At 51.7% G+C, this 14,185-nt stretch overlaps 1 protein-coding gene across 3 annotated transcripts; it reads left to right on the forward strand.

Moving 5' to 3' along the window:
* Positions 1-234: 234 nt before the first annotated feature.
* Positions 235-12,753, forward strand: TXLNA (taxilin alpha). Of its 3 annotated transcripts, none has more exons than XM_026657124.1 (11): positions 235-708; positions 1,500-1,750; positions 2,728-3,066; positions 4,691-4,782; positions 5,848-6,018; positions 6,898-7,092; positions 7,592-7,711; positions 8,064-8,138; positions 8,759-8,851; positions 9,476-9,571; positions 10,133-12,753. In XM_026657124.1, exons 2-11 carry the CDS (start codon positions 1,534-1,536, stop codon positions 10,448-10,450), a joined length of 1,716 nt encoding a protein of 571 aa, XP_026512909.1. In that variant the 5' UTR covers positions 235-708; positions 1,500-1,533; the 3' UTR covers positions 10,451-12,753. The 3 variants fall into 3 exon arrangements, with proteins under 3 accessions (XP_026512909.1, XP_024055061.2, XP_029768533.1); XM_024199293.2 differs by having other exon boundaries at positions 235-526; XM_029912673.1 differs by having other exon boundaries at positions 235-1,750.
* The last annotated feature ends 1,432 nt before the right edge of the window (positions 12,754-14,185 follow it).

Here is a 14,185-nt window from a genome sequence, read left to right on the forward strand (position 1 = left end):
GGCGGCGGGAGGGGGTCTGTGAGGGCCAGGGCGTGGGGGGGGGGGGGTCTGTGAGGGCCGGGGCGGGGGGGGGAGGGGTCATGTGTGTGTGTGAATGGGGCAGGGTGGAATTGGGGCAGGGCTGGGTGCTGAGGGCAGTGCGGGGAATCACGGGGTATCTAGGGTAGCTTGGGGGGGGGCATAGTGCATAGCGCAGGGGGGGCTGGCACAGGGCACTTGCAGGGGATGCGGAGGCAGTGGAGCCTGTGGGCTCTGTAGGGTTGGGTGTGGCACCATAGGGCACACTGGGTAGCGTAGTGGTGTGTGCAGAGCGTGGGATGCCACAGGGAGAGGGAGCGTTTGTGACAAAGGGGCTGTGGGAAATCAGTGCTGCTAGGCCTGCATGTGAGAGATGAGTCCATCTTGGTGCCTGTGCATGAACAGGTGCCGTGCTTGCCTGGCCCCCGTTACATCTTAACTTCCTCCCCTGGCTTCACGTGGCTGGTTGTGCCCTGTGTTGCCCTCTGAGAAGAGGCACAGATTAACCGTGTGTAGCTATGCCCGAACTTGGGACAACGTTTTTCTCTTGTCATATGTGGGATCCAGATTGTTCTGGGATAGATAAGCTGCCTGTGTTTCATAATTATAAGTGTCTCTGAAATGGGAGACTGCAGGGTTGCCGCAGCAATTGCTTTTCCTGTCATCTGAGTGGTGAATGAGAGATTGAGGGTGAGAGAGAGAGAGAGTGTATCCCTGGAGGGGCATGAACATAGAAAGAAGGTGGAATTTGGCCTGCGTCTGTCAGTTGTGTTTCATGGAGCTGTTGATAAATCTCTTTGACCACCAGCTCTTCTTGGAAATTGCATGCTTTCCCTCCAGCCAAATGCGCCTGTTGTTTTAATAGACGCTGGCCCCTCTTCTGTCTTGAGGATCCTGATTCAAGATTTTGGCCTCTGTGCTTAGTAAAGGCAATGCATTCAATACTAGAGAGAGAGGTTCTCATGTCAGCCTGCATGGGCCCCTCTAGGCTAATGCTGTGATCCATGGAACCCATTTCCTGGTGGCTTGTGGAATGAAATGTTCTGAGAGCAAAGCATGAAATGAGGGGTGGGGACCTGGGTCTATCAGAAGGCTGCGGTCTGCAGAATACAGAAGTGAGAGAACCATTTACTCCAGGGGGTTGGAGGAACAGTTTACTCAGCTGGAGGAACAGTTACCCTGACATGAACCCTTTATGGCAAGGGGGATAGCTTGGAGTTATGGGAGGAAGGATGTGTGCGCTTTCCAATAGCAGAATGGGGTTAACAAAGCTGCTGTTGAGTAAGAGGCCGTGTATGAGTCTTACAGCTAGCAGTGGATGGGGAGGGTCAGTGAAGAACCTTGCTCTCCCAGTTCTGAATGTTTCGATCCCTGTTGATTTCACCTAGCAGTCAGTCTGTTGCAGGGTGGTGATTTCTGCTAAAATCCCATGAATCCTCATTTCTTAAAACTAAACTCAGGTGACATTTCTCTTTCACCAGGGTTTATTGAGACTGAGTGGGGAGAAAAGCCTTGATGAAGAACCAAGGTGGGGAGAACAAAGCTGCTCTGCTGCCTGCTAGTCCTCCCAAAATGAACAGCAATCTGGTGCTAGAGGAAGGAGACTTAGCCGAGGCTGCAGCACCCCCTGAAGCTGGGGACTCCCCAAGCCAGTCCAGGACATGCAACTCTGAGCCTTCTGCTGCTGGCAATGCTGAGAGCCTGACCAGTGAGGAGCAGGATAAGAATGAGGGTGTGTTTCTGTTTTGAACTGAGTGGCCAAGTCTGGCTGTGGCTTTCTCTCTGGGGTGGCTGTTGTAACAAATTTCCATTCACTCACATGCGGGAGGCCTGTGGCTTTAGAAGCAGAGTCCTGGGTTTCATATCAGGTGTGTGTAATATCTGTATATGTGCAGTCCCAAAGTAGTAACCGTGTGTATGGGATGGTGGATACAAAGGGGTGAAGATGCATCCACCACTAGTTCTGAGCTGGCTGTATTGAATTATTTACTGTTCATCCATTGCTCTGACCTCTAGGACCTTAGAGTCAAAAAATCAAACAGACCTGCTTTATTGGGCATTATTATTAGCCGCCCCCTCACCACCACCACCCCCGAGCCTATACATTTGCTCTGCTATTGGTGCTATAGATATAACAAAAATAATGCTCCAACTTGGGAAGCCCTCTAATTAAGTAAGTAGTTGGTTGAAATGAACCCTGCCATCCACACTGATGACCAGTAAATTTGGGGTCTGGTGAATGCCCAATGGCTGGGATGACTTCACCAACTGCTGGAGGACCTTACTGACCTCTGCTGTCAGGGTGGTGCATAAGGAGAAAGTCTGTCTCTGAGCTAAGATAGGTTCTAAACTATATACTTCACTCCAGGAGCGGATCTTAGCCGGCTGTTCTTATGAAGGAAAATGCACGTTGAGCCTGCTCCCAATAAATGTAGTGGGAGTTTTGCCACTGACAGATGTTGAGAGCCTGGTCATGCTTCCTAGATTGGAAGGGAACCCAGCCAGAAGTGCAGCTCCGTTGTTAGAGCTGCTAGTTAGAGATGCAGTACCCAGGAGAGTGCATGTTGTTGCAAGTTTGCTGGCCCTGGTAGGAAGCCTTTCCACTGCTCTCTGGTTATTACACAGGGCTACCGCAGAGAGGAGCTAGCAGAATAGAAATTGTTAGAGAAAGTGTCATGCTTTTGTCCTCGTCTCTCCTGTCTCCCACAGCTTCTCGTGTGGAGGAGGAGATAAAATCCTCCCAGCCTGCCATGTGTGATGTCTCTGAAGAGCTGAGCAGGCAGCTGGAGGACATCTTGAACACATACTGTGTGGATGCCAGCCAGGAAGGTCCAGGAGATGATGGTGGGCAGAGCGAGCCCGCGGAGCCAGACGAAGCAGACAAGTGCCGGAGCGAATCCCCCAGGAACGGCGAGCAGGAGCCAGGCTGCCCTGAGATGAATGGAGAAAAGGAGGGCTCCAAGGGGACCGAGGAGTTCCGAGCCAATGACGAGTGTGGGGACCGTGATCAGAAACGGGCCCAGGAGAAGAAGAAAGCCAAGGGTCTCGGTAGGGGTTCCCAGCCTTGGTCTGTGGCCAGCCTGGGGTGGGGAACTTTCCTCCTGGGGCCTTCCATTTTCATAGTGATTTAACTGCCCTATGCTAAAGCCCGTGAAATAAGCATCCTAACCATGCACTGCACAGCGATGCTGAAAAATCATATGGCTCCGTGTGCCATAGGGATGTGAAGAAATATGCCCTGTGCTGCTCAGGCACAGACCAACCCTGATCACTGACGGAGTGTCTGAATTCCGGGTGCACACAGTTTTGGGCAGGGCATGTACAGCTTCGCGCTTCGGGCCAGGCTGAGTGCACGGCTTCTGAGAACTGTCTTCCCCCACACACACACTCTCAGTAAAAGAGAAGGATGCAGGTGAGATCCTACAGAGACCATCAGTCATTCCTGCATTTGGATGAGACAGTAAATTGCCCTGTTTGATCTGCATAAGCTGGCAACAGAGGATTTTCAAATAGGGTAAGCGTGCAAAACGAGTGTGCAATTGCCCGTCTAATTTGCATCTATGTTTATTGTAATTGCTTTAAAAATTAGGCATGAAATTGCACACACAACTATGCACTAAACTTCTTTCCTCCGCTGCATTTACCGGAGGTTGGGATGGTTTAGCAGTTAAACCTGGACGTGTGAGTCCAATACTCCCAAGTTCTATTTCTTGCTGAGCCACATGCTGTCTGTGCGGCCTAGGTCAAGTTGCTTATCCAGCCATCTATCTTAGTATTGATATGACCCCCCACTACTGTAATATCTGAGCATCTCATTGATTTAATGTACTTATTCTCATGGCACCCGTGTGCAGATGGGGAACTAAGACTGAGGCTCAGATCTTCAAAGGTATTTAGCTATAGAGCCCTGCAGCCTGACCCGAACCCCATGGGATTTGACTACAGGTGTTGAGTCCGGGTCAGGTAGGAAAACAACCAGACCGGCTCTGGTCGGCGCTCCTCCTGCCCGGGGGTCAGCACTCGGGTGGCTGCATGTCCTGCTCGTACTGAGCACCACCACCTCGCTGCACTGTGTGTGCTGCAGACTGGTTGTGCTGAGGAGTCACAGTGCATGCAGGCACTTGCAGCTGCCCCCACACTGGCCCCATGGACCTGAGGAGCAGATCCAACCCCCCAGCAGGAGATGGCAGTGGTGCTGATGCAGGTTTGGGGGTGGGGAACTGTTGGGGTCAGGTCAGGAAACAACTTGACCTTCTTGAGCTTACGTCAGGTGGGCTTGGGTCTGGGTCAGGCTTAAAAATTAGGCCTGCGAAGATGTCTATTTAGGCACCTACCTCTCACTGAAATCAATGAGGTGTCTAAATACCTTTGAGGACCTGGACCTAAGTAACTTTCCCGAGGTCTCACAAGAAGTCAGTGGCAGAGCAGGGAATTGAACCTAGGTCTCTGGAGTCCATCCTCCCAAGGAAACCACCCCAAACTAAATTACACTGGTGGCTCAAATTCATGTGGAGAATCTAGGAAGTGCATCCGGGATCCTAGCTGTGGTTTTGTGTGTATTTGGAGCAGGGAATGTAGCAGCTTCTGGTTTCCACTTGGGTGCTTCCCCTTTGTCTTGTGACCCAGAGCTCCGTGTGAAAGAGCTGTTTCTGCTTTATGTCTTGCATTTCAGGCAAGGAGATCACTTTGCTGATGCAGACGCTGAACACGCTGAGCACCCCAGAGGAGAAGCTGGCAGCACTGTGCAAGAAATACGCTGAGCTGGTCAGTTCCTAGCACTACGCTTCAGGCTCTAGGGCAGGAGACGTCTCTCGCTGCCGAGGGAACAAGATTGTTTGGCGACACAGGAGACAGACATGGCCCTAGGTTGAGGGGGACAGCCCATGCATACGCTGCAGTTATTAAACCTGGGTTCTTAAACCTAGCTGCATTTTTGAACCCAGGTGTCCAGAGAGTTTTTAAATCCAGATTGGATATTCTTCTAAAAAATCTGCTCTAGAAATTATTTGGGGGAAGTTTTATGGCCTGTGCCATACAGGAGATCAGACTAGATGATCACAATGGTCCCTTCTGTGCATCTAGAGCAGGGGATAATGATACCGACCCATCTCTCATGGAGTTTGTGAGGGTTGATTAATACTTAGCATGTCTACAGCACCTTCCATGCAAGAAGCCTCACGGTCCCTTACAAGGTGGGTAGCCTCATCACCATTTTACAGGTGTGAAAACTGAGGCACAAAGAGGGGAAATCACTGCCCCAGTATCACTGACACAGATGGGATCCAGGAGTCCAGACTCCCAATTTCCCCTGCACCAACCACTAGACATCACTCCCTCTCCACAATATAAGAGCTATTTTAGTACTGGAAAGAAGCACGTGGATATGGATTAGCTGTACAGGGAACGGCCTGACTCAGAGCCGTCCTCACAGAAATAAGTTCCATTGGAATCCAGAGTAGTGAATGGTGCCCAAAGAGGTTCCTGTAGAGTGATGAGTCCAGGGATAGAGGCTGAGGCCCACGCCATTGAGATAACACTGCACGCCACACCCCACCCGCATCTAAGCCAAGGACAGTATTTAATGCTAGAGCCAGCCCCTGGCTGCAGGAAAGGTGCTGTGCCCAGCGAGAGCTCTTGCTGGAATGGGGGGCTGTATAAGCCATGGCTTTCTCCAGGCCTCATTACTGCAGTGACTGTTTGCACTGTGATGCTCTTGTTAGTCTCTTGGGGGCTAGAACATTCTCCCCCTGAACCCAGAACCCTCTCCCTGGGGTGTTGCTGGAGTCTGCTTTGCTGCATCTTTCCCTCTCTGCTTCTCCCTCCCTCCAGCTGGAAGAGCACAGGAACTCCCAGAAGCAGATGAAGATCCTGCAGAAGAAGCAGACTCAGCTGGTGCAGGAGAAGGACCATCTGAGGAGTGAACATAGCAAGGCCATCCTGGCCCGCAGCAAGCTGGAGAGCTTGTGCCGTGAGCTCCAGAGACACAACCGCACCCTCAAGGCAAGAGCCTCCTCGCTTCCCACCTTGGGGGCTCTGAACCTGAGAGAGAGGCACCAACGGAACAGGACTCTGCTTTCTCTCTCTTCCCCAGATCAGTGGTTGCCAACCTGTTAGGGCAACTGTACTCATTTACCAGAGTAAGGGCTTGGCCGTACCAGCCATTGCCTACTGCCTGCCATTTGTTAGTGTGCTGACCTTGCACTGCTTCTTAGCTTGCACAGACAGTGAGAGACAGGGGATTTGGCATGTCTAGTGAGACAGACAGACAGTTTAGAGCAACTGGTGCGTTGCGATGGGCTAGAGCATCCCAGATGAAGGAGGTGTGCAGTGGCAGTGCCCTGGCATCCAGCACAGAGGCTCTTTGGTAAGGTGGGAAGCTGGGAGCCTGGAGTACCAGTCGCACTCTTGAGTTTTCATAGCTGGGAACCCCTGGGTAGAAAGCAGTATCTGGCGTTCAGCCTTACCCCACATGGGAGGCCAGTCTGGTCTATGTGAGACTGTCTGAGGCCAGCCCACTTTCTGCATAGCCCTGTGTTAGATTTCACTCCACGATACTGCCCATCTCTTCCCCGTCGCTAAACCTACCCAGTGCAGGACAGCTGAAATGGGCAGATCTGACTTGTCCATTGTCTGCCTTTTGTCTCAGGTGGATGGATAGTTGGAGACAGGGGGGAAAAGGGCACCAAGGTGGGATGGGAGGATGCAGGGCAGGGGCCACGCAAACCTCTTTCCTCTTTGGCCTAAATGATAGAACCTGTGCCCTGAAGGGCAGGGTGATCTGGGTAAGTTGCTCTGTGGGTCAACTGGTCCAGATGTTCCCTGTGCATTACACGGGGGATTGACCTGGGTCCCTCCGTTCCTTTTCCTCTTCTCCCGTAGGAGGAAGGCGTCCAGCGCGCACGGGAGGAGGAGGAGAAGCGGAAGGAAGTGACGTCCCATTTCCAGGTGACGCTGAATGACATCCAGCTGCAGATGGAGCAGCACAACGAGCGGAACTCCAAGCTGCGCCAGGAGAACATGGAGCTGGCAGAGAGGCTGAAAAAACTCATTGAGCAGTACGAGCTGCGGGAGGAGGTGGGGCACCCATCGGAGGAGAAAAACGGGGGCCTAGCAGGGATAGGGTGGGGGGGTCTGCAGAGCAGATGGAATCCTGGGGCAGCTGGGAGGGGGATGTTTCCTCCACTGCAGTGCTGGCCTGATACTCCTTATCACCATATTACAAATGGGAAACAGAGGCATAGAGCGGTGAAGTGACTTGCCCCACGCAGCGAGCCACTGGCAGAGAGAGGATTAGAACCGAGGAGCCTTGTGCTCTAAGCACCAGACTGCTGCCTCCCCCATGCAGTCACGTGAGTTATTGGAACCGAAAACATTGAGGTCCCTCCTTCGCTAACCCAGATACTATGAACTAGTGGGCATGCCCCACATAGAACGCACAGGGCCACTGGGCGGCCTGTGGAAGTGTCCTCCAGGGTCATATGCCCTTCTGCTCCTGCAGGATCACTAACGCACCATGTGGGGAGCAGAGCCTAGGTGACCATGTTAGTAACAGCCCCTGTATTTCCCTTGGCAGCATATCGATAAGGTGTTCAAACACAAGGACTTGCAGCAGCAGCTGGTGGATGCCAAGCTCCAGCAGGCCCAGGAGATGCTGAAGGAGGCAGAGGAGAGACACCAGCGGGAGAAGGATTTCGTAAGTCTCCAGCTTTGGCAACTATCTTAGCAAATCCTGTTGAACCTTGTAGCTCTCGCCTCCCTGCTAACGCTTTCCTAAGAGCAGCTGGCCCGTTGGGAGGTAAGGAATTGCCCAGCCAGATGAGGCTGTCCCAGTCCAGTAGCCTCTGCAGTGGCCGTCCCCAGCAATAGAAGCCTTGGTCTGTTCTTCAGCACTGGCTGTGCTTTGCTACTGGATCAGTGCCAAGCCCCTGCCTTGCAGGTGTGTCTGATTCTGACCCAGCTGGCCCTTCCCGAGCTAGGATGGACTCAAGCTCTTCCCTGGAGTCCAGTTAGCTAACTGCATTCCCATCTCCCTCGCTCTCCTCTAGCTGCTGAAAGAGGCCGTGGAGTCTCAGAGAATGTGTGAGCTGATGAAGCAGCAGGAGACACATCTCAAGCAGCAGGTGAGGTAGCATGGCCCAGGCTGTCTGGCTCTTATGGTTCCCTTCATCCTGCGAAGAGGTGGAAGGAAACCGGGTTCCCTTGGGGGAGGGGGCGGTCTGCACTGGTGTGATGGCACCTGGATTTCAAAGCTTGGAAGGTCTCCTTCAGCACAGGAGGTACAATGCAGAGCGGGACCTCCCTATGCCCTTTAACCTCTCTGCTTCCTTGGAGGCAGGAAGAGGTCCCGGTTGTACCAGCATCTTTCTCCGTGCTGGGGTAGGTTGTCCTTTCACACGGGACAGAAGGCCTGATCCCGCAAGGTGCTGAAGTCAGTGGAAGTTGAGGGCACGCACCACCTTGCAGGATTGGGCCTAAGCAAGATGGGAGGATTGTTCCCCTCTGTCTAGTCCAGGACTCTGAGCATAGCAGCTTGTTGCTGCAAGTTACACCATAGAGCCCTGAGCTCTACTGAACCACAAGGGCTTGAATCCTAAGAGTCAGCTCAGTTCTTCACAGAAATCCAGCCTCTCCCATGCTGGACACTGGACTGAGGAGGAATGGGGAAGGGAAGCTGAAACAAGATGCCCGCTGTGCAGTGTCAAGGTCCTTGGCGCTGAGCTGTAATTCCCTCTCTCCCTAGCTGGCCCTCTACACAGAGAAGTTTGAGGAGTTTCAGAACACGCTTTCCAAAAGCAGTGAGGTGTTCACTACATTCAAACAGGAGATGGAAAAGGTACTGTGGCTGTCACCCCTATTGGCCAGAGAGCTGGCATGGGCCTCTCTGATGTGTTAGAGCCACTGTCTGCCACCATCCCCACTGGGTTTCCAAGCTGGTAAAGCGGCAACTCCTTGATCACGTGGAGGCCAGCTTTCACCATCCTCAGAAATCCTCGAGGAGCCATGTACTCCTGGGAAGTAAACCAGCTAGATACAGCAATCATTAGCAGAAGGAGCTTTCCTGTGGAACAGGATGGATGGTGTTGATCTGGGATTGGGTGGGAGAGGTTGGTCTAGGGTTAGCAGTGATAGGCAGAGCCTGCACCTGAGCCATCTCAAAGGTATGGGGTGTTTGGAGCTGGGCGTGGGAGTGGCTTAGTCCCATCTCTTATTTGGGTTTGTTGTGCCCTGGTCGATGGGTGGCTTGGGGAGGCCTGGTCAATATTCCCTCTCAGTGAAACTGACTCCAGTGGGTGAGATGAGGCAAGGCAGAAGGGCTGCTGCACTTTCCTGGGCCGGCTGGCATGTGACCCCTTGCTCTGGGAATGTCCATGCCCCCTCCAGGGTGCTGTAGAAACTGGCCAATCGCAACGCTCTGTATCGCTGTTTCTCTTTTCCTTTTATTACTGTATTTCTGTAGATGACAAAAAAGATCAAGAAGCTGGAGAAAGAGACCACTGTGTATCGGTCTCGCTGGGAAAGCAGCAACAAGGCTCTGCTGGAGATGGCCGAGGAGGTAAGCCCCATCCTTGGTACCACGCTGCGGCACTTAGTCAGGCATCTGGTTCAGCTCTGCATTTTATTGGGTACACTGAGACTGGCAAATAGCCCATGGCGAATGCATCAGAGAGCGATCTAGTGGTTAGAACAGGCAACTGGGAGTCAGTACCAGGAGTCTGATTCCTGGCTTTGTCACTGACTCATTGTGTGATCTTGGGCAAGTCCCTTCCCCTCAGTGTACAGAGGGGCAAATTAAGGCAAAGGGGATAACGAGACTCACCAAACTCGTGGTGGGGAAGCAAGGGTTAATGATGATGCTTGAAAGGAAGGTGCTACCGAGATGGACAGTCACTCCCTGTACCCCCGGGGAACAGGTAGGTTGAAAAGGATGGTGTCAGCCTATGAGTGTTGGGTCCTTCACTAACTGCTGATATGTTTGCCTGTGAACTTAGCCTGTTTCTTCCAGGAGTTTCCCTTTGCCTCTCTTCCCCCGCCTCAGACCCTAGGTTGCTGTATTAGCTGTAAGACTCTCAATTCCTCACCTTCGCTGCTTAGGGACCGTTGACTCTTTTTGCAGAAAACCCTTCGGGACAAGGAGCTGGAAGGGCTTCAGGTGAAAATCCAGCGCCTGGAGAAGCTGTGCCGAGCCCTGCAGACCGAGCGCAATGACCTAAACAAGAAGGTGCAGGACCTGTGTGCCCATACGCCCCAGGCCGAAGCAGACACGCTGGAAGCCCTAAAGGACCCATCTCGAGACAGCTTTGGTGAGCCAGCACTAGGGGGCGCTGTAGCACAGCAGTGCCCCAGGGAGGATTGTCTTCGCTCAGCAAAGCCGATGCACTGCACAGAACCTGCGGAGAACCCCGGAGAACTGAGCATAGGAGCTTTGGGTTAGGCTGGGACTGAGGAATGCTCTCGCTGTGCTGACTAAGCCCTTGGATCAGCAGGTGGAGATAGGGGAAGGGATGGTAACATATGAATGGTTCCACAGACTGATCTAATGTCCTTTCCTTAGTCCCGGGACTGGGGGCTTTGAGATTTTCCAGTTTAGGCTTTTGGAGATTTTTTTTTTAATATATACATATATATGATATATAAAACGATGTGCAGGGCAACATACACTTTTATATATGAATATATATAAACTAGATTGACCCACTTCCCTGCGTGTGCGTGGATATCTAATACACGGATTTTCAACTGATTGGCCCTTTTGCTAAAAGACCTTGTTAGTGGTGGGCTGTGATGCCCTTTTAAAAGCTAGTGCAGCCCAGGGGGCCAGATGGGTGAACCGTCTCCAGTCCCTCCCGCCAGCTCATAGCATCCAAACAACTGGAAATGTCACGAGCGCGGTCTGCAGCCGTTCTGCTTTCAACGTGACTTTAAACCAGAGAGTGGAAATGGGGAGAATTTGAAGCATTTCTCAGCCTTGGATTCTCCTTTTTCTCCTTCCTGGTTTAAATCCGACCTGGCTGTAGGCAGACTGCTGGGGTGTGCTGGCTTATTTTTTCCTGGTTAGCACTTTCTCTTTCCCTTAGAAGAAGGAGGGAAGAGGCTGTTTTTCTTTGTCATACAGTCCATGTATTGTATGGGAGCAAAAGGAAATGGAGAAACAGTGGGGGTCTTGGACACATCAGAAAGCCCCCTAGTGGCCGTCCCTCTGGGCCTTTGATATTTCCAGAACCTGCTGATGTCTCAATAGCCTTATAATTCACAGTTGCCTCTATGCTATACGCACACATGCACAAGTGTATTAAAGAGTTAATCCAAAGGTCTACTTCCTACTTGTTTTGCACATGAATACCGTGAGGGGGTGAGGAGGTCCTCCAGGTTATTGTCTAGATTCCTTTCCCTGTGGAAGGGCCTCTGTGCTGCCCCACGGTAGGTGTTTACAAAGCAGTGGTTCCATAAAGACAAAACCTCAGCTTTCTCCTTGGCTGAATAGTTGGGCCCATGAGCAATGTGCTCTGGGCTGAGCCCCTGAGAAGGGAGCTATGTCCACACGGATATTCTACTGGCTGGGACGTGCTGCTGCTCCAGTGCTCTGGCAGGCTCCTTTTGACTTTGTCATAACAGCACCTCATTCACAAGTACCCTTCCCCAGTAACATACCCATCTGACCGTCTTCCTGGCTGTCAGACTGACAGCTGCTCTGCAGGGAAAAATTGCTGAGAGAAATGGATGCATGCAATCTCTCCCTTCAGCAGAGTGTGAGAGAAGCACACGATTTGTCCATCCAGTCAGGCCCATGAGATGGGGAATCTGCTGCTTTAACAGGTCCTTATGGGGGCAAAATCCCACTGACTTCAGTTTGGGAGTCTTGCCTGAGCAAGGACTTCTGGGTTTGGCCCTCAGATAACCATTTCTCTAAACTCCTCCACTCATGTAAATCTCCCCATTTTGGGGGGCAGTCCTCTGGTAGTTTTGAAGCAGGCCTCACTAAAACTTTAGTTCACGATATACTTTATTTTCAGTACCATCCTCCTTTGCTTAAAACCAAACATGATCTGCTCAAGTAAATTTCAGTCACTCTCTGCTCTGTTATCTTTCTTGGACTGGACCCGTTTGGTGGGGAACTTTAATTTTTCTTCCCACTGTTTCTCTTCTGGCAACACTGCTTAGCAGCTTCTCTCTGGGCAGCTACACAGGGCCTTGTAAACCATCCACAGTGCTGTTTTGGGGATCAGCCAGCAGAAGGTGCTACTGTACACTCGTCCTGTCTCCACTTGAGTTCAAACAGTATTGACAATATGACTTTTCCGGTTAATGCAGTAAGTCTGTAGTGGAGACAGGACCTAACAAGCTGGAATCTTTCTGGTCTTCACAGAGCAGGAGGTCTTAGCCTGCTGATTAGCCTGGGTCTCTCCTTAAGTCAGTGAAACGTACTTCATGGAGCTTGGCTTTGGTTTTGTCTTCTGGCCCCCTTGCTTGAAGTATCACTACTGTCAGCTCAGGGAAGTCTCTCTCTGCCTCTCAATGCAAACTGGGACTTACTGAGCAAGAGAATGTATTTATGACCTGACGGGACCACGCCTCATTTTTGGAAGGTTAGTTAAGGTGAAGGGCTGCAGCCTGTATCCGGACTTTCCTCAGCTCCTGCTGTTTAGAAATCCACACTCTTTTTGCGATGGTACAGATAACCTGTGTCTGGGATCTGTTGTATGTATCTTCATATCCAATAGAAATGCACATAAACTACTTGCTGGTGTGTTTGTACTTCTTTCCCCCTACACGGTGAGCCAAGTTTTCTGTATCTTTCTAGAGAGAATGATGTTCTTTTCCTGTATCCTAATTACAGGCTGCATCCACCATGGAGTGTGCATAAAATATTTGCAAGTAACCAGGGAGAGCAGGAAATGCTGGGCATGGGGTGGGTCAGTGCTCTGATGCCGATGCATCACTAGATCCATATTGCTGCTTGTGGGGCTGCACCATAACAGGGCCCTCCTTTGTGTGTTAGGAGGAAGCATTGATGAGCTGGCAGCCAGTTCAGCATTTTAGCAAGAGTTGGGGGCAAGGTGCAGTACATTGTACCCTTTCCACACAAGAATGCTGATGCTGTGTTTACACTACAGACTTCTCCTGCCAGCAGAGTTTTGTCAGTCTGGGGTGTGAAGAGCAATGATCACTGACCGACTGAGCTGTGCCAACCCCAGCCACTAGTGTAGATACAGCTATCCCACCAAAACAGAACTTTAGCTTATCTTGCTCAGGGCGGCTGGAATAAGCCATATCAGCAGAAGCGCAGTTTTGCTGGTTTTAAGCTGCATCCACGCTAGGAGTATTTTGCCTATATAGTGTAGACATGGCCTGAGCCTGCCGGCCTCAAACAGCATTCAGGGAATCGGCTGCTTTACCTCAGGCCTGGCCCTTTGTTTATCACTTGCCAAACACTGGCCCGGGGGCTTGTCCCCTGTTCCTCCTCCCCGTGCTCTTCTCCTTGATGCCATGTAACCTCAGTGGCACTGAGCTGCAGTTTTGATTTTGCCTTCGTGGGGATGTCACTCCAGATGAGCCCAATTTTACACAGGTCTTGTGGCTGTCGTGAGTTGGGCTTGCACTGTATCCTGTCCCCGGGCAGAACAACTGCTCCTGGTGAAGCTGGGGGTGGCAAAGAACCAGCCTACCCAAGTCAGGATTGTCTTTGAGCGTCCCTTCAGGCTGTAAGTGGTGCCTACGCTCGCTCAAGGAGAGCTAGAAGCAGGGATTTCCATTAATGGGATGTAAAGGGATGAGATCTCAATGGAAGCACAGCTTCTCCCTGGGCTGTTAGGCAAAGACTTGAGTAATGCACCAGCCCACGGACCTGGAGGCCTTTGGGTGCTGAAAACTGCCAGGCTTGGCTTTAAATGTAAGGCATCAGAGGGAAATCGACTCCTCTTGATGCCATCCCAACAGCCTCCCCCCTGTGAGGGCCTTTTTCCTCCACTTGCTGTGTGACCCCTTGTACTAAGCACTCCTATGGGACCCTGCTCTGAACTGCAGCTACCCCTGGCGATCTCCCCAAATGGTACCTCTGAAGCACCAGTCCTGGCATGGCTGTTAATGATCAGCTGGAAGGGGCTGTGGAGTGGAGGGCAAAAAGCGGGTGGTGCCTTTTGAAAGAGGAAGGGCTTGGCAGGAAGCACGT

This window comes from Terrapene carolina, unplaced genomic scaffold (assembly GCF_002925995.2).
Source record: "Terrapene carolina triunguis isolate 2854851 unplaced genomic scaffold, T_m_triunguis-2.0 Scaffold236, whole genome shotgun sequence".
NCBI classification, from domain to species: Eukaryota; Metazoa; Chordata; order Testudines; family Emydidae; genus Terrapene; species Terrapene triunguis.

Bases quoted from the DNA above. Each gene is read 5' to 3' on its own strand.
- TXLNA (XM_029912673.1), top strand. From the start codon at position 1,534: ATGAAGAACCAAGGTGGGGAGAACAAAGCTGCTCTGCTGCCTGCTAGT. The intron at 1,751-2,727 runs GTGTGTTTCTGT...TGTCTCCCACAG, and splicing joins GGAGCAGGATAAGAATGAGG to CTTCTCGTGTGGAGGAGGAG. The intron at 9,572-10,132 runs GTAAGCCCCATC...CTCTTTTTGCAG, and splicing joins TGCTGGAGATGGCCGAGGAG to AAAACCCTTCGGGACAAGGA.